General features: G+C 34.3%; 1 protein-coding gene and 1 non-coding gene across 5 annotated transcripts in view; both read left to right on the plus strand.

Moving 5' to 3' along the window:
- Window positions 1-24358, plus strand: part of LOC126889811 (negative elongation factor D) — a 124613-nt gene that overhangs the window by 25169 nt on the left and 75086 nt on the right. For all 4 annotated transcript variants that reach the window (XM_050658472.1, XM_050658473.1, XM_050658471.1 and 1 more), the window contains 3 exons: window positions 4283-4432; window positions 4486-4616; window positions 14510-14697. In XM_050658472.1, coding sequence (XP_050514429.1) covers window positions 4283-4432; window positions 4486-4616; window positions 14510-14697 — 469 coding nt within the window. The remainder of the gene's footprint in view (window positions 1-4282; window positions 4433-4485; window positions 4617-14509; window positions 14698-24358) is intronic.
- On the plus strand, window positions 14069-14140 carry Trnas-gga (transfer RNA serine (anticodon GGA)). The gene has a single exon. It is a non-coding gene; the product is annotated as a tRNA-Ser (tRNA).

The following is a 24358-nucleotide window of genomic DNA, read 5'->3' on the forward strand; positions in this document are numbered from 1 at the left end:
TATCTAAAATTGATGGAACATGTTTAAAAATCAAATTTTGTGCAAAAATGCGAAAAATCAATTTAGATGATTTTTCATTTTTAACTCGCTGTATCTTTGGTTGCTGTAAATATTTCCTTTCGAAAGTTTTACTGTATCATCTCTGAAGTATTTAAATGACAATGAGATTTGTTCGAGATGTTTAAACAAATTAAAAGAGAAGTTGTTAATTTTTAAACATTTTGTCGTCAGATTTCGTTAGTTTTGTGTTTACTTAAAAAAGTGGAGTGACAAACTTTTTAGCTTATAATTGTAACTAACAGCATTAAAACATGAATCATGGAGAAGTTTTTTTTGGAAAATTTCAAAACAAAGAATGAAATAGGAAAAAAGTTATGTGACTTTATAGACGAGTCCAAAAAACGCTTATTTCAGTCCAAAAAACGACTACTGACCACGGTGTGGTGAATGGCTAATTTTGGTCATACTTTATGTTTTTGATGGTGCTGAACACGAAAACAAGGTTTATTTTGAATTTTAAGTGGGGGAACATTGGGAGCAATTTTACCATAAAAATAGCAAAAAAAAGAAATCATGTTTTTCTTAAAATTAAAAGTTGTACCATTTTTTTCCATAAAACATTGTGTTCTTTGTACTCTATATTTTAACATAAACTTGATTAAAAAACTAAATTTCAAATTTTATCACTCAACTTTTGCGATTCAACTTTGCAATTACGGAATCTGCATCTTTTATTTAAAAAATTCATAACTTTTATCATAATAAGACTAAAAGATTAAAATTGATCCCATTGTCTTCAGAAAGGTGAGGAATATATACTATAAAAATTTCAGAAAAAAAATATTAAAATGGAACAGAGTTGTAGCGAGTTAAACGCAAAAAAACTTGATTTTGTTCTTCCACATAAAATTCAAAATAAACCTCATTTTCGTTTTCAGTAACATCAAAAACATAAAGTATGACCAAAATTAGCGATTCACGACACCGTGGTCGGTATCTCGAGAAATAAGCGTTTTTTTGGGGGATTGCCACTCCCCTGTGCCAAAGTCACATAACTTCTTTCCTATTGCTTATTTTGTCTTTAAATTTTCCAGAAAACTTCTTCATGACTTACGTTTAAATGCTGTGATAGTTAAAATTATAAACTAAAAAGTTTGTCACTCAACTTTTTTAAGTAAACACGAAACTAACAAAATCTGACGACAAAATTTTTAACAATTAACAACTCCTCTTTTAAATTGTTTAAGCATTTCGGACAAATCTCATTGTTATCTAAATACCTCAAGGATGATACATACGTCAGTCAATGGGAGCAAGAATAGTGTATTAGGTACCTCCGAATTCTATCCTACTGCATGGATTTTAATGAAATTTTGGGCCTAGCCTCTACTTATCTCCTAATTCAAAGTCTACCCTATACCGATGTGTGCTTTTATCTTGGGAGTGGTTCCCACCCATTCTCAGGGGTAGAAAATTTTTGGTTAAAATAACCACGGAATTCGCTAGAGAACCAAATTCTAAGCAAAAACTGTTCTACAATTTTTTTTTTAAAACTCAATACTTTTTGAATCATTCGTGGTTGAAAATTGGCCATTTTCATTGCAACACCTTTTCGAACGGTTTTTTGCAAATATCTTAAAAACTATAAATCTAACTAAGAAAACTATATAAAACATTTTCGTAGGTTATAAAAAAATAAAGAGACACTTGCATTCATAAATCTTCTAGTTATAATACAAAGAGAGATATGGTAGGTGAAAAGAGTTTGTTTTTTGGTACATTTTCAGATTGGTGTATTCAACTTGAAATAACAGAGAAACGGTTGATTTTATGTGTATAATGCCACCAATACCTTTTGTAGTGTTTGTAGAGACCTTTAAAATGAGCAACATTATAGGTCCATTACATTCAAACTAAGCGACATATACTGCAAACAAAATTGATAACTAATGTATTTTAAGAAAAAATGAGAAATAATTTTAACCCCCATCCACCAGAATGTAAATGCATCGTTTTCCTTCTACAGTACCTTTTATTATAGTGTTATTTCTATGTTCAAAAAGTTGGCCGGGTGTAAAATTAATGGTTTTTGAAAAAAATTGGATCAAATTATAGAGCGAATTTTTAAAGTTTCTTAAAATCTCCCTTTTTCTCCATGTAACTTGAAAATGATCAGAGATACAGTAATGAAAAACAAAAACGAAATTTTTACCTAAAAAAACCTACTTTTTGTGTGGTATCTTTTTTCTTATCTCTTATAATTTTCGAGTTACATGGAGAAAAAGGAATATTTTTAAGAAAATTTAAAAATGATTTTATAATTTGATCTTATTTTTTTTTTCAAAAACCATTCATTTTAAATTAGTCCAATCTTTTGAACATAGAACTAATACTATAATAAAAAGTATTGTAGAAGGAAAACAATGTATTTAAATTCTAATGGATGAGGGATTAATATACTTCTCGTTTCTTCTTAAAATACATTAGTCATCAATTTTTTTGCGGCATATCTCGCTTAGTTTGAATGTAATCGACATTTTTTTGGCTTTAAGGTAAAACCCACACAGCCAGATACAAATTTTGTAAAAGAGAGTGCAAGGATTTGACACAAAGATTACACTCGTCTCGCCCAGGGGCCGATCAGGGCATTTTATAAACGATCAAAGGTAGGCCTTGGATAGATAAGGTATATATACATTAAGGAAAGACATAAGGTAGCAGCAAAAGGTATTATTAAATTTGTATTTTTGTTATTCTGACGAAATATAACAAACAATCGTAAATTTCTTTTCTGTTTAAAGCAAGAAGATACAGTATGTTATATGGGCTTTCAATGTTCAATTGTAGAAGTTTTCTGAACGGCTCATTGGATTGAGCCCTATATTTTTGGCAATAAAAAAAGATGTGGTCCAGGTCACCGATTTTATTACAAACGTCACAAAGATCACTCTCAAGTATTTTGATTTTATGTAAGTGTGCTGGATAACATGCATGACCAAACTTCATTCTACTAATAGTGGTTATGCTTTTGCGATTGTAATCGAACTTATTGTACCAAGGTTTTTTCCTCAATTTGGTTTCTAGTCTGGTGTAACGTGTTAGATTTGTAAAGGTGTATTCTTGCCACAAGTAGGACCATTTTCTCATCATTTTGTTTTGATATGTTTATTTGTTCATCCGTAGTTAATTGGCAATTTATCTGTTCCCCCATTTCTATGCTTTCTTTGGCAATTTTATCTGCAATTTCATTGTTTGTTATTCCTACGTGTGCTTTAACCCAGAAGAATTTTATAAATTTATTTTGATCTTGTAATTTTTTAATAACTGTTTGAATGTTAAAGATAATATCATTTGTTGTGTTTGAGTATTTTTAATATTGCTCATTTAATATATGCATAACAGCATTTAATATTGCTCATTTTAAGGGTCTTTTCAAGCACTACAAAAGTTATTAGTATCATTATACACCTAAAATCGACCGTTTCTCTGATATTTCAAGTTGAATACACCGATTTGAGCATGCGTCAAAAAACAAACTCTTCTCAGCTATCATATCCCTTTTAGTGTTATAACTAGAAGATTTATGAAGGAACGAATCTCTTTGTTTTTTTATAAGCTACAAAAATATTTTATATAGTTTTTTTGTTAGATGCATAGTTTTTAAGGTATTCGCAAAAATCCATCCGAAAAGGTGTCATTTTTCAATGAAAATGGCCAATTTTCAACCACGAATAACTTAAAAAGTATTGAGTTTTCAAAAAATAATTATAGAACAGATTTTGCTTAGAATTAGGTTCTCTAGCCTCTTCCGTGGCTATTTTAACCAAAACAATTTTCACCCCCGAGAAGGGGTGGGAACCACCCCCAAGAGAAAAGCGCACATCGGCATAGGGTAGACTTTGTTTCTTGAGCTATTCCCTACTTACTGTGAAAATATCAACTAAGTCGATGTAGTAGGATGGAATTCGAAGCCAAATACCCTCACTGACTGCACTAACAGTAACATTTTCAATGTGAAACTAGCGAGTGAAAGTTGAAAAATCATCAAAATTGATTTTTCGCATTTTTGCTTAAAATTGGATTTTTGAACATGTTCCACCAATTATAGATAAAAATAAACTTCATAATCGGATTCAGCGACCTCGAAAACATAAAGAATGACCAAAATTTGCCGTTCACCTATCATGGTCGCTTTTTCGATTTATAAGCCTCAGATTAGGGGTGTGCCGCTCGCGTAATAGAGATTATGGTTTATTTTCCCTAATTGTGCAACATTTTCTAGCTTATTTCCGATGCTGGCTTTCAAGGGGAAATAACCAGCATTTCTACAGCTGCTCAACAACTTGAAGTATTTTCAAGAGTTCTTAAAACATCCATCACAAGTTTTCTTAGCAATCCAGAAGAATGGCAAAATACTAGTAAAGAATGTGCTGTAAGTTTAGCTTCAAAATAAGGTTACAATTTGTTGACCAATCTTATTTTCAGAAAATGGTGTGCCACGGGCAACATACATATGTATATAGTCAAGTGATTATTCATATATTGGCCCGTGAGTCAAAAGGAGGAAGTAGCATGAAGAGATTGTCACAAGAGATTACTAAATGTGCCCAAAAGAAGTAAGTATATTTTAATATTAATTAATTTATGTAAGTCCTTTTTAAATCTGAAATAACATTTAAGTTGTCATAAAAGAGATTAAAATTATAAAACTTATTTGTCCACATACATTTGTCCAGGTACCACAAAAGCAAATGTTATCGAATATTACTTAGAAATACATAGAAACATATTTGTCTTGAACATAAAATTAATAGCATTAACTCGTTCAGTGCCCACGCCGACACTGTGTCGGCACGAGGGTTTAATTGAGGGTACCGACGACGCACGGGTGTCGTCGGTACCCTGTTATGAAGCGTTACAAGATGGGCATCTCACTTGAGGTGTGTTTACGGTATGGACATCGAACGAGTTAAAAATTTTTTAGCGGGACAGTGGTATAGTTCGTCCGCTATAACTTTTCCCATGCGTCACGATTCATTTTCAAACAAATTAAGTCAAAACATAAAGTGAAACGAACGTCGATGTATATATACATTTTGTATACTGTATACTATATACTACACACATCAGCGTACGTTTCACTTTACGTTTTGACTTAATTTGTTTGAAAATGAATCGTGACGCATGGGAAAAGTTATAGCGGACGAACAATATGTACAGAGATCAGTGTATATAGGAAAAGTCAAACAATAAAGGTTGCACGTAATTTACCCCCCGTTGCCATATTCTAAATTTGAAAAAAAATATATAGGAAATAATCAGATTTTTTTGAAATGCCATTCGTTTTACTGTGAGAATTTCATTGGCTAGAATTAGTGACTAGTTTATATGACGTCATTATTATATTTGGTGAGATTGCAAATTATAATTGACGTCTGTCATAATATTGGAGGTTAAATAAGTAAAAATATTGTTTTTAAGTTATACTCTGTGAAGACGAAATACAGATATGTTATTGTTTTAATACAATTCAATTAACATATCCAACAATTTAAATCAAAATTTACCCTTATTCTCCCCACGGTACTTTTAAGTACCACCAAATTTTGGTACCCTCAAATCCCAAGTATTGAAGTAGATCTAATTTGAGAATGTTCTGTTAAATATCATTTATTAGTTATCAGCTGATGTTTAATACTGCAAATGTCGTTCAAACGATTTCGTGTTAAGGCCATCGGTACATAATTCGCAAATATTTTACGGCTATCCCTACTTTTTCTGTCTTTACACGGCAAATTACGTGAAGTAAAATTCACACTGGTATGGATATGTAAACATTACTACAACGTCATTCTACTTGGCAATGTCATGATTAACTTTGAAGAGATGGCCTTTGAATGTTCTTGGATAACTGTTATTTGTATAATTGCAAATTATTAATTCAGTTAATAAATGTGATTATTTCATTCATAGGAGATTCTGACCAATAGAAAGCTACAGAAATCTGAATTAAATCGATAATTTTTGATAATCTCCCGTCGTTAAGTATATTACGTCAGATGCCCTTCGTTGCTACGAAAAAATACATTCAGTGACATTAATGACAATTAATGTTTTAAAAATTATAAAAGTGATGACTTTCAATCGTCAAATATTTATAAAAACTGTGTGTTTAATGGTACTTACATAAATAAATTACAGTAAAATTTTGGTTTTGAACAGTTTTATTCATGAAATAATCGCAACAAATTGCACTCGACCTCTGAAATTAATATAGAATTTCAGAGCTCTTGTGCAATTACTACTGATAATTTTTTCACTAACTATGTATTCAGTGATTGTAATAATTTATAAGTATGTACAACAAAAACTAATACTCAATCGAGAAAAGAGGAAAAGTGTTAGTAATTTTTTAATAATATATTGTTACTATGGAACGCTTACAATTTTGAACATCTTTAACAACAAAATACTTGGATGTTGTTCTGAAGCTATTTCCTTGTGGTATTTTTATGATTAACTATTTAGATGGGAAATAAGCCACAATTAAATTGAAAAAATAATTTTATTAACGTTTCGACGCCCAAATCGGGTGTCGTTGTCAAAATACAAAATACTACCAAATTAAACAAAAATACTTGGATCACAGAATATATTATCCTGATGTATTCTCTGCTTGGATCTTCCACAAATAATACACAATAAATAACTTTTTATTAAAATAAATAAAAATGTATACCATTTTTATTCAGTTGTAATGCGAAGGCAAAACAATCTTATTTTTCACTTAGAATGCGGAGCGCAGTGCAGCACTCTGAATCGGCGATTTTCGACTCTTGTTGGAGTCATCCTCGGAGAGGCGTAGGCCTGCTGCTTCATACTCGAAGTGACCAACCATGAAAGCTTATCCCCACATTGCAACTGACGTGTATGGATTAGGTGACTAGCGTCATCTGGCAGTTGAACTTTTTATTAAGTTTACGTCTTAAATCAATTATTTATCAAATACACTAATATATCAACATTATTTAATCAACAACTCAAAATATTATGATGTAATTGTCTTTTTACGTGGTTGACTCTACTATTTTATTATTTATGTTTTTAGGCACTAAGTTTAATTTAATTGACTTTATTTATTTTTAATAACTTACACTTAAATAAATAAAAAACACTGAATTTATATCCTTTAATAACACTAATTTACAAACTTAACATTAAAATACTGCATTATTTTTATTCGTTACAAAATAACCACGGCTTTATTAAAGATTACACTAAAACAACAATTTATCTAAATGTCTAATATGTACAATTTACATTTACATTTATTTCGCGTCCGAACATCGAAAATGTTACTCGACCGACGACTACAAATTTATAACTAACTCTAATTTCAAAAAATGTCTCTTTATATAGTTATAAAAACTAATCTACTGATTTCCAGAAAAAATCGAAAGAAATGTATTATTTACAAATCAATAAAAAAAGGTGTATTCGGTGATCTTCTAGATATGCCGATAAGTAACAGCTGTCCCGCCGACGAACAGGGTTTCAGACACTTCGGCGCCAGAGAGTTCTGGCGTTGACAGGACCGGCCTGGGACCGTGACATTGCCCCCTCCTCAAAAGATGGTTCCTCCTGGAACCTTGTCGGGACTGGAACCGGATGCTGGTATCTGCAACTGGACCCTCTTTTACAACTCCTAGTTGTATAAAAGTGACAGGGGACGGTCTTCTCTCCGCACCAGTAACTATGCGGATTGCAACAGACTAACACCTGGACCTCGGTGTCTTAAAAAATTTCTTCTACCATATTTCGGATAACTCTCCAGTCTAATTGGCTGCATTCTAACTTTGGCATGGCTAACTTTTGCACGTCGGACTCCAACACGTGCTCTCTCAATTGAATTAATGCATCCCATACATCTTGGTAGGTATGTTGGTCATGGACAGTGTCTTTCGTTACCAGATAGAATAGGTAACGTGATGCATCTTGGAGTTTCAATGCTTTGCCAGGAGCTGGCAGTTGGCATTGAAGTTCTGCAACTCGACCAAACTTCATTCGGAAGGCGGATGCCAACCCTCGTGCGTCTTTGATACTGGCCGGGATGGTATGGGCCAGTGAATAGTCATCGGGAAGTGCGAGAAAATCTCGCTTTTCTTCAGTGGTAACACCATGTCTTGCTTTACCGGTACCTCCGTAGGCACCCATGAACTCTTCAAAGGTAAGGTCAGGTATTTCTCGAACTTGGTTGACTTCCACTTCTTCATCTACGTCGTGGTCTCCCTCGTACGGCGCCAACCGGTTATGGTGGACTATCATCGGCTTTCCCCTAGGAATCTTGCTTATTCGGTAGATAACGTCATTGATTTTCTTGACAATGAGGTACGGAGCTTCCCAGAACTGCTGCAACTTGGGAGAACAACCTGTTCGCTTCTTTGGATTATAAAGCCAGACTTTGTCGTTCTCCTTGAAACATCCCTTCTCAGCTTGGGTATCGTATCATTTCTTCATTCGGTCGCTAGCGATCTGAAGATTAGAACGGACCAACTCATGTATATCGTCCATTCTTCTTCGTAATTCATTCACGTAATCCTCACCAGCAACATCTTCTCCAGGTCGACATCCAAACTCTAGATCACAGGGTAGACGCATCTCACGTCCAAATAGGACTTTTGCTGGTGTTTGGCCAGTTGATTCATTAACAGCAGATCTATAGGCCATTGCGAAGAACGGAAGGTACTGGTCCCAGTCTCGTTGATGATTGGACACCATCTTTGTCAAATACTTGCCGACTGTCCTATTCATACGCTCCACCATTCCATCCGATTGCGGGTGATAGGCCGTGGTTCTTGTCTTCTTCATGCCTAGTTTATCACAGATTCCTTGAAATAGATCGCTCTCAAAGTTCCTTCCTTGGTCACTATGGATCTCCAGAGGTACTCCAAATCGGCTGATGCAGTCTTTGATTAACACATCTGCAATAGTGGCGGCCTTCTGGTCTGGAATTGCGTAGATCTCCACCCACTTCGTGAAGTAATCCATTACCACCAACATGTATTTGCATCCATTGTCACTTTCTGGAAATGGCCCGGCAATATCCAAAGCTATTCTTTCAAACGGACTTCCAACATTGTACTGTCTCATAGGAGCCTTTCTTTTCCGGTAGGGTCCGTTACTTGTAGCACAGGTAGTACATTTCTTACACCAGTCCTTCACATCGTCGGAACTATTCATCCAATAAAATCGTTCCCGAATTCTCTGAAGGGTCTTCTTTACACCAAAATGCCCTCCTGATGGACTGTCGTGTAACTGACGAAGTACTTCGGCTACTCTGCTCTTTGGAATTACCAACTGTGTTCTCCTCACTGAACCATCATCATTTTCTATTACTCGTTTAAGCAAGCTGTCTTCCAAGATAAATGAGTCCCACTGGGCCCAATACGTCTTAACGACTGAGCCTAGGCTTGATATTTCTTGCCAAGATGGTCGACGATTTTCTTCTTTCCATTTTCGAATCTTCTGTAAAACTGGATCTTTTTCTTGTTCTTCCTTGATCTTGGTAGGCGTCCACTCGTCGTTGACCACTGTTGTTCTTAGTACTGCTGCTTCCTTTGACTCTGTTTTGTTGCAATGGGAACATTCTGCTGGACACGGTCTTCTAGATAGAGAATCAGCGTTCCTGTGGCTAACTCCGGCCCGATGCTCGATCTTGAAATCGTATTCCTGAAGTCGTTCAATCCATCTGGCTATCTGACCCTCTGGATTCTTAAACTGCATTAACCATTTAAGGGCGGCATGGTCGGTTCGGATTAGAAACTTCCTTCCATAGAGGTATTGATAGAAGTGTTCTACTGATTTCACTACTGCTAGAAGTTCTCTTCTCGTGACGCAATAATTTCGTTCAGGTTTTGAAAGCACTTTACTAAAATATCCAAGGACTCGTTCCTGTCCTTCTTGAATCTGCGACAGCACTCCTCCAATTCCCACATTACTTGCATCCGTATCTAAGATGAACTCTCCTTCGGGCAGTGGATACCTTAATATTGGCGCTGTAATTAAATGCCTCTTCAAAGTTTCAAAGGCCGTTCGGCAGTCTCCATCCCAGCAATAATCTCTTGCTTCCTCTGTAAGTCGCGTTAATGGCTTAGCGATATCTGCAAACTTCTTAATGAACCTCCGGTAGTAAGTACATAGTCCCAGAAAACTTCTCACTTGATGTTTATCAGTTGGTTCAGGCCATTCCTTAATGGAATCGATTTTTCCTTTGTCCACGGCCACTCCTTTGCTGACTATATGGCCTAGATAATTGACTTTACTTTGAAATAGCTGGCATTTCTTGGGGTTTAACATTAACTGGGCAGTTTTAAGTCGATTAAAAACGTCTTCTAAATTCTTCAGGTGGTCTTCAAACGTCTCCCCCAAAACGATTATGTCGTCTAAATATACCAGGCACGTTTTCCAAGATAACCCTCTCAACACATTTTCCATAAGCCTCTCAAATGTCGCAGGAGCATGACAGAGTCCAAACGGCATAACGTTGAATTCCCATAATCCAGATCCTGTCGTGAAGGCCGTCTTCTCCTTGTCCACTGGATCCATTTCTACCTGCCAATATCCAGACTTCAAGTCCAACGTAGAAAACAATTTACTTCCAGCCAATGTGTCCAACATGTCGTCGATCCGAGGCAGAGGATAACTATCTTTCTTGGTAACATTATTCAACAAACGGTAGTCCACACAGAACCTCGTGGTTCCATCTTTCTTCTTGACCAGGACCACTGGAGAGACCCATGGGCTCGTAGAAGGTTCTATCACCCCGTCTTTCCTCATTTCTTGAACAATCCTTTCAGCTTCCTCTCTCTTCGCCTGTGGTAATCGTCGAGCTGTTTGACGAATTGGCCTAGCGGTACCAGTGTCAATTTTATGTTTGACAACTGTCGTTCTTCCTGTCTTTCCTCCTTTCGGTACGAATATGTCACGATATTGCCGAAGAAATTCCCTTAATTTCCTTTTCTCCACTTGATTTAGAGATTGGCCTGCAACTGCAACCATTTGGTAGAACTTGTCGTTGGAATTATCTGATGTTGTTGTCTGACGGATTATGGACGTCACGGGTACACAAGTTCCATTTCTCCATCCACATATACACTATCTTCACGACATTTCAAAGAAGCTATTAGTATGAGAGGGTCTTTGGAAAAGTTGCGGGTCGAAGCTGCCCCCCTAAGGCCGACCCGTTCTAGTTTTCCTGCTGGTGAGTCTCTTGACTGTTATTGTACCTAGGGTACTTACATGAACTCCGTACGTGTCCCATTTCCCCACAATTCCAGCACCTTATGGTCTTTGTTTTCTTGTATGAAATGCCCTTTATCATATTGACAATCTGGTCCAGTTTGTCTTCATCCTCTTCCTCTTTCACAGTCCTAACTTTACTGTACCCGCCAGAGGCCTGGGTAGCTTATTCGTATTCGAGGGCGGCAGACAAGACATCAACCAGCGTCTTGTGACGAGCTAATCGCAGTGTTCTTTGCATTTCATGATCACGAAGGCCATCAATTAATGTTTGAACAGCCAACTTTTCCATCATGTCTTCGGGAGCTGTTGGATATGCATATCGTACCAACCTGGCAATATCGACCTCGTATTCTTGAAGAGCTTCATCTTTCTTTTGTCTTCGATTTTTAAACTGCGACTGATAGACATGCTCTAAATGTTCGTGCCCGTATCGCATATTCAGTCTCTTTTTCAGCTGCTCGAAGTCATCTGTCTCCTCTACGGCTATGGTCTGGAGGACATCCAAAGCGTCGCCTCGAAGAGCAATAGTGAGGTTTACAGCTTTTTCTTTTTCGGACCATCCGTTCGCTCTGGCCGCCGATTCGAACTGTTTCATGTAGTTGTTCCATGATGACTTTCCGTCGAAATTTGGCACCTTAACACGAGCATGACCTACACTCCCTTCAACTATCGACCGTGGCTCCAATTTGTATTTGGTTTCATCATTTTTAATGTCTGTTAAGATGGGTTCCATACCTTTGCCTACTTTTTCCGTTTCCTCCATTTTCTTTTCTATTTCCTTGATCTTTTCTTCAAAAGTAGATTTTATGGACGATATCTTGTCGTCAAAATCCGAAGTGACTTTAGAGATCTCGTTAGTCATTTTGCTGTCAAGGGATGAAATATCACCCGAAACTTTCGAAATTTCACTAGAAACTTTGTTCTCTAACGATATAATGTCTGTCGAAACTTTCAAAACATCCGAGGAAACTTGGGAGATTTCACTAGAAACTTTTTTTTCTAACGATGTAATGTCTGTCGAAACTTTAGAAACATCGGAGGAAACTTTCGAAACATCCGAGGAAACTTGGGAGATTTCACTAGAAACTTTGCTCTCTAACGATGTTATTGACGAAATTAAAGCAGCATGCTTGTCTTCAAACACGTAAGTTTCTGGATCATGACCCTCTTCTTTTAGTGCGTTCTTCAGACGTTCAACTAGATCAGCCTTTTTGCCAGTAGAACTCAGGTCCCTTTCTTCCAGTTCAAGTCTCAGGTCTGCAATTGTTAGCTTACACAAGGAAGGCATGATCACACACTTTATTTAGTACGATTTATATTTAGTTATTATTAAAGATTCCACACTGTATTAAACCGAGCTTATATTACTTATTTATTTTTTTTTATCCCACTTCTGACACCAGTGTGATGTAATTGTCTTTTTACGTGGTTGACTCTACTATTTTATTATTTATGTTTTTAGGCACTAAGTTTAATTTAATTGACTTTATTATTTTTAATAACTTACACTTAAAGAAATAAAGAACACTGAATTTATATCCTTTAATAACACTAATTTACAAACTTAACATTAAAATACTGCATTATTTTTATTCGTTACAAAATAACCACGGCTTTATTAAAGATTACACTAACTCTAATTTCAAAAAATGTCTCTTTATATAGTTATAAAAACTAATCTACTGATTTCCAGAAAAAATCGAAAGAAATGTATTATTTACAAAGCAATAAAAAAAGGTGTATTCGGTGATCTTCTAGATATGCCGATAAGTAACAGCTGTCCCGCCGACGAACAGGGTTTCAGACACTTCGGCGCCAGAGAGTTCTGGCGTTGACAGGACCGGCCTGGGACCGTGACAATATTCCCGATGCCAAGTCAAATATTTAAAATTATCACTGATTGTCACTGTCTGACGGACAATATGCTGACAATATTCTATTCGACTGAGTGCGTTGTAAGACAAAGATTGTTTTTGGAAAATATTACCACGGACATTGTGTTCATTTTTTTCGAATCCTGAAAAAACCAATAAATATTTTTGAAAAATTTAAACGCAGAATGAAAGACTAAATTATTACCGAGGGCCGAAAGTCCCTTAGAATACATAAAAAGTTTATTTTGAATAAGAATATTTGAAATTAAAAATCACACTAAATTTTCTCTTAGTTTTTCACCCCTGTAACTTATTAAAATAAATATTATAGAAGTTCTCAGGGACTTTTGACCCTCGCTAATAACGTAATCTTTCATTTTGCATTTAAATTTTTCAAAAATACTTACTAGTTTTCTCAGGATTCGAAAACAATGAATCCCAATTCGAATAGCATTGCAGCCGAAAATACGTAGGTACCCATCCCCTTAAATACGCAATAAGATTTGTAGGTACTCTAGCTAGGGGATCGTTTAAAAAAAAAACAACGCAAACAACAACAACGAACCGACTATATTAAAATAATTACTTGTTGTTTCATGCATTTTTGAAGTTATACTTCTTTAGGGGCGATTGGGAGTGAATTTGTATTTTTGCGCGCATGCGCACACAGACAGTATGGAGTTCGTTGCTAAATCTTTTAAGTTATGTATGTATCAGTCCAAACAGAGTGTGGAAAGAATATATTAGTGTTTGTAATCAATATATTTATTATAATTTTTGTGTCTTTGGATTTGTCTTCCTCGAGAATAAGATAGTAATATTTAAAGTATTTTCATACTTCACTTGATCTATTTGTCACTATGTCTGGAAATCTTGTAATCCGTAAAAACAAAGGGAGTATAGCTCAGTGGTAGAGCGTTCGACTGGAGATCGAGAGGTCCCCGGTTCGAATCCGTGTGTTTTCTTTTTTTTATTTTTGATATTGTTTTAATAAACATTTTTGGAAAGTAGTGATTAAAAATTAGTTTAATCTTTAAATAAAATACAAATAACCTGTTGAAAGTATATTTATTTCGTTGAAACCATATAATAGAAGTATAACTTCTTACGTGCGTACAAAGTACACACAAATTCTTGTTCTTTTGTTTGATCTTTTTTTTTTGTTTACTCTGATGTTCGCTTAATATAACAAACGAAAGCCTGGAGCTCTTTAATTTATACATGAGTTTATCACATGTTTCGTCATGAATTTATATAAAAGATGAAATCCTATTAAAAGCAAAAAACTGAGGTTAAACTGTCTTGTATTTGTTTATATACATAAACTTTTTCAGTGGGAATGATGTTACTCCTATTACAATGGCATTAAATGGAGCATCTGGTTACCCTACTGCTTGTCAAGCATTGACGGCGATGTTGTCTAAGAATACGTTGAATCCAGCAGATATAACAGTTTTGTACAGAAATTATAGCGGTCCAGATCCACCACCTATTGATCTTGTCAGGACACCACAATTTTTAGGTAATACAATTTTTTTTTCTGAAATATAATATTTTTACTGATTCAAAAGTGCAAAGTGCATTACTTAGGGCCGGTTTCACCAACAACAAATAAATCAGTGAATACTTATTCGTCGAATAAAATTTATTAGTTGATTATTTTTTTCACCTGTCAAATTCTGACGTTTTTGCTTTTTCAGCCAATCACCACGCGTCGTTCTAGCCAATCATTGAGTGTAATACTGATAAAACAGCCTCTTCCTTGATAAAACAGTCTCTTCCCTGATAAAACTTAAGGTACCCTAAATTTCACATAATACGTACATACCTGTGTTTACTAACTTAATTTATGAACAGCCCTGGTACATAGATATTTTAAAAACACTAACCACGATATACTCAGATTTTCTACAGTTTTTATTTTCAAAATAAATATTTCTAAACTTTTCATAAACGTCAAACAGAACCGATGTAAACCGTACACACAACACAGAACTAATTCTTCTATTTTGTTGCCGATTTCAACAAACCAGTGTTATCACATAAAAGGATTCGAATATTTATAACGTAATATTTTGGAACAATAGTTACTTTTAAAATACACATTATATTAGTAGAATTAGTAAAATAGTTCTAAAATTACATTCTCCTATTTTATTATTACAAAAACACTGGTGAATAATAATTAAATAAAATGCATTCACCTGGGGGTTAGGCAAAACCAATTACACCACTGCACTGTGGTGAACTCACCCAGCGTAGCTGGGTAAGACCACGAAGCAAGTAGGCCGCGCAATTTTGACCGATTTAAATTTTCGCTATTTAACATCGTCATAATTTAATTTAAACAAAATGGACGTTAGCGTTAGATTTGGTGACAATAATCATGAACAAATTAAAGATTTGTTAAAAAATAATACGCCTCAAAATACAATTAAGACAAAAAGGTCTGTTTGGACACAATTTGGAACTATCAGTTGAATGGAACTATCAGTTGGAACAGTAAGGAACTATCAGTTGAATGATAATACAAGTATTCAAGAAATTGCAAAAGTTGTTGAAGATTGGGGAATGAATATGAAGAAAATGAATGGGGAAGATTACAAGGAATACTCTGTTAAAACTATTTGGAATGTAACAGCAAAAATGATTCAAGAAAAATATTTTTCAGAGTTTAATATAAGTTTTAACCCGTTTATCGACATTGTATTTAAGAAGGCAAGAGACGTGAGAAATGCAAAAAGGAAAGAGTTACAAAGTCGTCCCGAAAAAAGAAAACAAAGTGCTATAGCGCTGGATGAAAAAGAGTATTTGAGTATTATAGACTCGTGCGATGAAAATAATCCGCTAGGATTAGAGATGAAATTTTTTCATGTTGTCTCTTACGAGTTAGCATGGCGCGGTGGTGAGGGTGTTCATTGTAGAATTGATTATTTCAAATATGAAATAAATAATGCCGGCAAAGAAACAGGAAGGATTGAACATAATCCAATTTTTACCAAAACATGCCAAGGTGGTCAAAAAAAGTGTTCGGATTACTGACACCAACGTTAAAGATCCAGAAAGGTGCCCAATAAGACTATATAAAAAAATCATGGAGAAGCGTGGTAAAAATATTACCAGCGATAGATTTTTCCTTACCCCAAATCCATACTGGCAAACAGGTAATGAAATATGGTTTGAAAATACTCCCATTGGACCAAATGAAATGGCTAAATGGTTGAAGAACTCTGCAAAAAAATGCGGATTGGACACACAAAACCGAAAAATAACAAATCATTAAAGCCGATCCAGTGTAGTATCTCATCTTGTTAAGGCAGGAATTCAAGAACAGGAGGCAATAAAAATAACTGGACATGCCACAGCTTCTTCGTTAAAACCTTATTTACAAGTTAATGAAGAACATCATAAAAAAATATTAATAAACTTAGAACAACTACTACAACTGAGTGCATTGTCAGTACATCAACTGCGACTGTAATTAATGATACTGAAAGTGACGACAGATTAGACGTTACGAACGACATTGGAAAATCTCATATTAGTTATAAAAATTGTGTTTTTAATAATTGTTTATTTTCGATTTAAACAGTTTTTTATGTATTAACAATATAATAAATAAATTGGTTCATTTTTAAATCATAAAATAATTTATCTATAACCTACTTAAGACACTGATCCTAGTTGTCTTAAAAATATTTCACAGATGCCCGTATTTACTAATAATACATATTGGTTCTCAAAATAATCTTTTCAAATACCACTCGTCCTCTAAATTTTGCTTGATAAATTTTTTCGTTTTCATACTTAAACTTCTTTATTTAGGGTAAAATCACTCAAACAAACCGAAATGGATAAAATCACTCGTCCTTCGGACTCGTGATTTTATCATTCGGTTTGTTTTCGTAATTTTACCAAATAAAGAAGTTTTCGTGAAAACAAAAAAATTTATCGATAAAATTTAGATGGCTCGTGGTATTACCTTTGATTATATTTTTATCGTATTTCATTACAATTTTGATAATTTAAAGTTAAACTGACGAATTTTCTTTGTTATGGCGGCGCCACACTTCGCTATGTGTTATTTGTTATGCGCCTTATTCGGCTGCATAGGACATTTCATGCGCGCGCATTGGGAGTAAGCACGTATGGCAAATACGTCTATCCATCTGTTGTCGGTTTTTACACACTTCACAGGACAATATTTGGGCGCATACAGCGTAGGGGCATAACACATAACGCATAGCGAAGTATGGTACCGCCATTATAGATATTTAAAGCGATATTGGCTTGTCAATTTATTCAAAGAGTAAATAATGATTTGATAAATAAATAAAATAAAAGTCTTAGTAGACGTTATAGTCGAGGAAATAAAACTGACAAAAAGGCAAAACCTCGCAATTTTTTCGTCCAGCATTGATTTGTACAAAAATTTGTGATTAGGCTCATTGCACCCTCTAGTTCATTTTCTATATTGAGCCGTTGTACGCTTTTGATTTTCTATGAGTGAAAACTACCCCTAATTGTAAAAAATTATAAAATAACATTTTAAACTTTAATATTGTCAACATTTGGTTCTTATTAGTTACATAATGAGTGTTTTATGCTTTAAGATATAATATAATATTTCAACCCTTAAAACCACCCTTGCTGGAGCTATATATAAAAAATTGACTTATCCTAAAAGAATAATTTCGGCTTGCATCGATTTACATAAAAATTTGGGATTAGGATCAACATACCCTGTCCTTCATATTCTATATCATGCTCAAGGCGTTGATTATTTTTAGGGGTGTAAACTACCCCTTATCGTCAAAAATTATATAAAAACATTGTAAACTTTAATATGGGTAAAATTTGGTTTTGATTGGTTAAATAATGATTGTTTTATGCTGAAGGATATAATATCATAATATTTCAACCCTTAAAAACACCCTTAATAACATTGCAATTTTTATAAATAGATAATTTACTAGATCTATACTCTATACAGAAAAAAAGTAGAATTAAAGAATTACAAAAACATTTATTTACACAAAAATACGAATTTACAAATATGTACAAATACACGTAAAAATAGTTTTTTTAGTCACCTTCCAGTATACGAACCGGTTCTGTGGTATTATATACATTGAAAATGCTATAAGCGAACTATTCAAATTTGTCGAAAACAAAAATTCGTTTTATGAACATAGCTCCTTCATTTTTGGCTATAAAAAGTTTTTTCAAAAATGATTTTGTAGGATTTTTGAAGAGCTTTAAGACTATGTAAATTAAATTCCATAAGATCTCTTAGTTTTTAATTGGGGTGGGTTTAAAGGGCTCGAATAAGGGGGTGTTTGCTAGTAAATAGAGGTTTTAAACAGCTATATCTTGCTAACTATTCACTGTAATGAAAATCTATGCACAAGAAAATTTTAGTTATTAAAAAAGCTTCAGTTTAGTAGTCTATTATTTTTTTCGTATCCAGTATTTTCGGAGATATTTTGAAGAAAAAGGTGAAAAATACGAAATTGCAAAAAATCTATTTTTTTTAACTCCAATGTTTTTAAAATTAGCCCTTTTAAATAGGTCAAACTTCTTGGGTGTATTTATAATGCAAATATAATAGTTATTTATGTACCAAGTCAGTAAAGTGACTCTTTATCGAACGAGTCTGATATTATGAGCCGAGCGAGCGTAGCGAGCAAGGCGAATAACAGACGAGTTCGATAAAGAGTCTTTACTGACGTGGTGCATACAAAATTTTATCGCCAATCATAAAAAACATTAACACTTACTTAACATATACTTAATTATATCCTTCTAATGAAAAAAAAGTGTGTGTACTTAGTCCTTATAATAGTCTAAGTATGTCAATAACCATTAATATTAATTAAAAAAGTTTTCCTTACGGGGGATTCGAACAAAGTACTGACAAGTCCGTAACTAGATACACATACCGCTAGCCTACGCAACCACTTGGTAGACACGGCCCGATATTAGGTATAAAAAGAACAAATAGGCAAGTAAAAAATGTAAAGAAAAAAATTGACATCAAATGAAAAGACATTCTACATAAATCATGGTAGATTCAAGGATATGAAAAAGAACTTTACGTACAATATAATATGTAATAGTAATTTTATTTTTGTTGGATTACCTTCATCATTAAAAATAATCGTTATCAGGTGCATTTAATAAGAAATTTAGCACTTCTTGCGGCAGGGTGTTTGATTTTTTGGGAATGTAATTCCTTCCTTTTTGTTTAAAAAAAGCTGTAAGTTTTTTATAATTGCTTATATATGTCTTTATTTGTGGTCAAAGTTGCCTTTAACATTGAATAATAGGACCACATAGTCGATGGAGAATATTCTTTAGGCAATTCAGAGAAATATGCTAGTAAAACACTTTCACTATAATTTGTAATACAATTTTTTTCACGCCATGCTTTAAATATGTCATATTGCCTATTGTATTTTTCGATGGATTTTGCTGGGAGAAGCTCTGAAACTGACTCTAACGATTTCTTGCGTATTTCAGGTGGCGTTCATGTAATTTCTTCCATTTCCAAAGCAGCACTACTGTACTATAATTTGATATTCGTTTTAACACTTTTATTACAATAAATACAATTTTCAATTTAAATTTTTTAAATATGACAGTGATGACACTCCACTCCACTTCTTTTTTTTTGGCTTGCATACAAGTGCATCTGCCAGCACATTTCTTTCGTGTTGCAGTTGTCTTGCTCTTAGCAATACTGCAGCACTCTAAAGACAAACAAGAAGATTCTACGCTTTTTTTTTACAATTACTTAATATGATAGGTTATGTTTCGGCTAACGGATTTTAGTATTTTATTTCCTGTTTCTTTATTCTTAAATATTAAAATCATTTCTTTAGACGTTCATAATATCTAACAAATTTATACGTATAGAAATATACCCTGTGATGAGAGATGTTAGTTTAGACAAATAGAACAACATAGGGATAAAACTCTTCTCGCTCCGGGGTAACGGCAGAGCTTTCACAACCCGAAATGTTACCTCGGTTAGACTAGAACCCAGGAAAGGATAGGATAAAGAAATATGGGACAATTGAGTTTGTATTTCACAAATTGACCTTGTTAATATTTAAATGAGTAACAATTAATTTTAGTTGATCAAAAGTTAGATTGCAAAGAATATCTTGTATATTAAAACTAACTGGGACCCCTAGTTTTTTTAGTTCATCTCTAAGATCAAACTGTGTACCTTTTCTTATGGGACATTGCAAAAGAATATGGTCTATATTCTCCTCTCTTCCACATTCACAGAATGGATGATCTTTTATTTTTAGTCGATATAGATGTGATCCTGTGCAACAGTGCCCTGTCCTCATCCTTATTATATTAGTCAGGTGTCTTCGGTCTATATAGGGAAATTTTTTAAACCAGGGTTTATCTGGAAATGAGGGTTGAATTCCAGAATACCATCTCCCTTTAGTCTGTGTCTGTGATTTCCAGCATATGTCATGTTCCCTCCTTATTTTACTTTTCAATATTGGCCAAACATCTGTGTAGTTTATTTTCATACTTTGTGGGACATTAAGTACTCTCCCAATATTTGCCAACTTATCAGCATATTCGTTTCCCTCTATTCCTGAGTGACCGGGGATCCAGCACAATTTATATTTTTTGTTATCTGAGTTTGCCTCTACTAATAGCTGTTTCGTTTCTAATGTGGTATGATCATTATTTGCATTTATGCCAACTTTTGTTAGTTTCTGTATAGCACTTCTGGAGTCAGTAAAGACAATACAATCAGTAATACCTCGATTCAGACATTCCTTTACCCCCTTGCCAATAGCCACTATTTCTGCTGTGCATATATTCAATGCTGATGGTAATCTAGATGAGTATGAATAGTTGATATTGGGAATGTATACACCGTAGCCTGTCTCTGCTTCCTTAGCATTCCCACTTTTTGATGCATCAGTATAGATAAATAGGTAGTTTTCACTTAATTTCTCTGTTGCTGCTTTGAATATCATATTTTGATGATGATCTGACTTGCTGATTTTTAATTGCACTGTGGGAAGTCGTGTGTATTGTATGTCCATGTTGAACGAGAAGCAGGGTATCACATTTGCTGTGTGAATTATACTTTTGTATGGTTCTAGTTGGTCAAGTGCCTCCACTAGGTATGGTCTCTCTCTTTGTTTCCAATATCCTATCTTATAAGTACACGCTTGTTTAATATCTTTGATTACCTTTAATATCGGATTATCTTGAATGCTGTACATTTTTGTCATAAATTTCGTTGCCAACCATTTTCTTCGAAATTCTAGTGCCATCTCTGCAGTTTCTGCCAGCAATGCTGTTGTAGGAGTTGACTTCATGCATCCGAGGATAACCCTTAGGGCTTGAAATTGTACTGTATCTAGCTTACGCAAGGTGTTTTTGTTTGATGGTTTTATGAATATGCTGCCGAAGTCCAAATGGGATCTCACCAGACCATAATATACCAGTAGTAAAGTGGCAGGGTCCCCACCCCACCAAACTTTCCCTATTGCCCTCATTACGTTAATACCTTTAATAGCCTTACTTCTTATGTTTTCTATGTGGGGGTTCCAGTTAAGGTTTTCTGTGAGGGTGACTCCTAAATATTTAATTTCTTTTTTACGAGGGATGATCTGCTGATCCATAACGATTTCTGGATATATGTAGCTATTACTAGTTTTTGCAAACCATACTACTTCACTCTTGTTTACTGAAATAGAGAAGCTGTGTTTCGCTAGCCATTCACTTATGTCTGCAAGAATTAAATTTGATCCTATTACTGCTTGGATTGGGTTTTGATGTTTGTTTAGCAGTACTAGATCATCTGCATATGACAATAAAATGCATTCCTCTGGTATTATTTCATAAATCGAATGTATATAGATGTTAAATAGTAACGGACTGAGTGGTGATCCTTGTGCTAAACCTTGTGTTGTAAAGGTCGGACCTATGAGATTTTCTTCCTCATCTTTGACATATATTTTCCTGTTATGAAGAAGCTTGAATGTAAGGTTAGTTAGTTCTATTGGGAGATTTAAATCTAACATTTTTTTATAAAGTATATAAATGTTTACATGATCATAGGCGGCTTTTATATCTAGGAAAATTCCCAACACACTTTTATTCTCTGAAAATGCTGCCTGAATATAAGATGTAAGAAAAGCAATATTAGTCTGAATTCCCATACCTTTTCTAAACCCTGATTGGAAGCTGTTGAATGTATGGTTATTTTCCAATATCCATTCCAGTCTGTTTTTAATAAAGTGTTCCATTATTTTGCCTACACATGATGAGAGGGCTATGGCTCTATAACTATCTACGAGTTGCGGATTTCTGGTAGGTTTGAGAAACGGGAGTATTATTTGTGTTTTCCAGCTCTCAGGAATCTCTTTTCCCTCTAGTGCCTTATTGTACATATGAAGTAAGCTTTTTAAGGCTGCCTCTGGTAAATATTTGATCATTGAATAAGTGATTGCATCAATGCCCGTTGCTGTGTCCTTTTTATTGTTTATACCTTGTTTCAGTTCACTCATGGAGAAAGGATTCTGGATGCTGTTGTTTGCCACTATCGTAAATTCTGGATCTATGTTGCATACTGATAGATTTGTTAAGATACTTTCACTGATTTGTGTGTTGGGTAGTTTTTTTTTATACCCCTGTTGTGAATTATAGAATTTTTTAACTGTACTCCATACGTAGCTCATATCAGAGTTTCTATTTAGCGTTGCACAGAACTTTCTAAAACTGTCTCTTTTTTTCTCCCTTAGAAACTTTTTTGTTGCTGCTATCATTTTTTTGGCGTGGACATAGTTTTCAACTGTGAATTGTGTCTTGAGCCTTAAAATTGCTTCTTTTCTGTCTCTTATTTTTTGTGAGCATTCCTGATCCCACCAGATGCATCCTATTCTTCTCTTTGTTCGATTTTTCATTGGAATAGTCATATTGGCTGCTCTCTCCATTGTTTGAATTAACTCTCTATATTCCAGCTGTTCTATATTTGCTGTTCGGTTTAATATGTCCTGGTACTCTTCCCAGTTGGCTCTTTTATAATTTTTCATTCCCCGATTGATGTTTTCCGGATTAATGTTTATGGAATTTTGTATAACTAGTTTTGTGGGGTAGTGGTCACTGAAGCCCAGGTCGTTTATTACTGTCCAATCACATTTGTGGGCTTGATTACTGGAGGTCATCGTCAGGTCTACTGCACTTCTCCTTTGTCCTGGTCTGGTGAGTCTTGTTGGAGTCCCATCGTTATGTATAAAAAAATTGTATTCATCAACAAATTCTTCTATATTGTTACCATTTGTGTCAGATATTTCACATCCCCAAGCAACATGATGGGCATTGAAATCTCCCAAGATGATGATCGGTCCTTGTAGCACCTTAATTAGGTTAGATAGTTTGTTTTTTGTTATTTTATTGGTGGGATGAGAGTATATATTTACTATATTATAATTTTGAATTTTAATTATTATTATTCTAAATTTGTTGGTTTCTAGGTTATTTCCACATTTTAAAATTTCGTACTTTAGATTTTTTTTAATTAGTGTTGCTATACTAGTACCTTCATTCATATCATTTCTGACTATATTATAGGTTTTAATGTTAAATTTATGTACCGGTTTTAGAAAGGTTTCATTGAGTAAAATGACATCTGGTTCCTCATCTCTGATTAGTGATATTAAATTACTAAAATTAGAGTTTACACTACGTATGTTCCATTGAATAATGTTAAGGTTTGTGTTATCCATTTTTATACTAATGTGTTAGTTACTTGCAGATGAGAACTGCATTTTTTGTTGATCTGATTATATAACTTGTTATTTTGATTACTTTTCTGGCCTATCCGAATCTTCCGAAGATTTGGACAACTCAAAGTATGTATTAATTAGATCCCTAATTTGACATTTATGTTCTATTGGTGTAATTAAAAATTTTTTATAATATTCTTCAACTCTGTTCAGATTATTTGACTCTATTGACTGTGTACCTGACCCAGCAGGATCTTCTTCTCTATCTATGTTTCTATATGGACTAGATTGAAAATTTTGAAATTGTGGCCTGTGTTCTGCCCTTTCCTGTCTTCCATTGGGGTATGATAATACTCTGTTATGTGCTGTTTTGTCAAAACTGACTCTCTTTGTTGGAGGAGAGGCGTTTGT

The sequence above is a fragment of the Diabrotica virgifera genome, chromosome 8, assembly GCF_917563875.1.
Source record: "Diabrotica virgifera virgifera chromosome 8, PGI_DIABVI_V3a".
Taxonomy (NCBI): Eukaryota; Metazoa; Arthropoda; class Insecta; order Coleoptera; family Chrysomelidae; genus Diabrotica; species Diabrotica virgifera.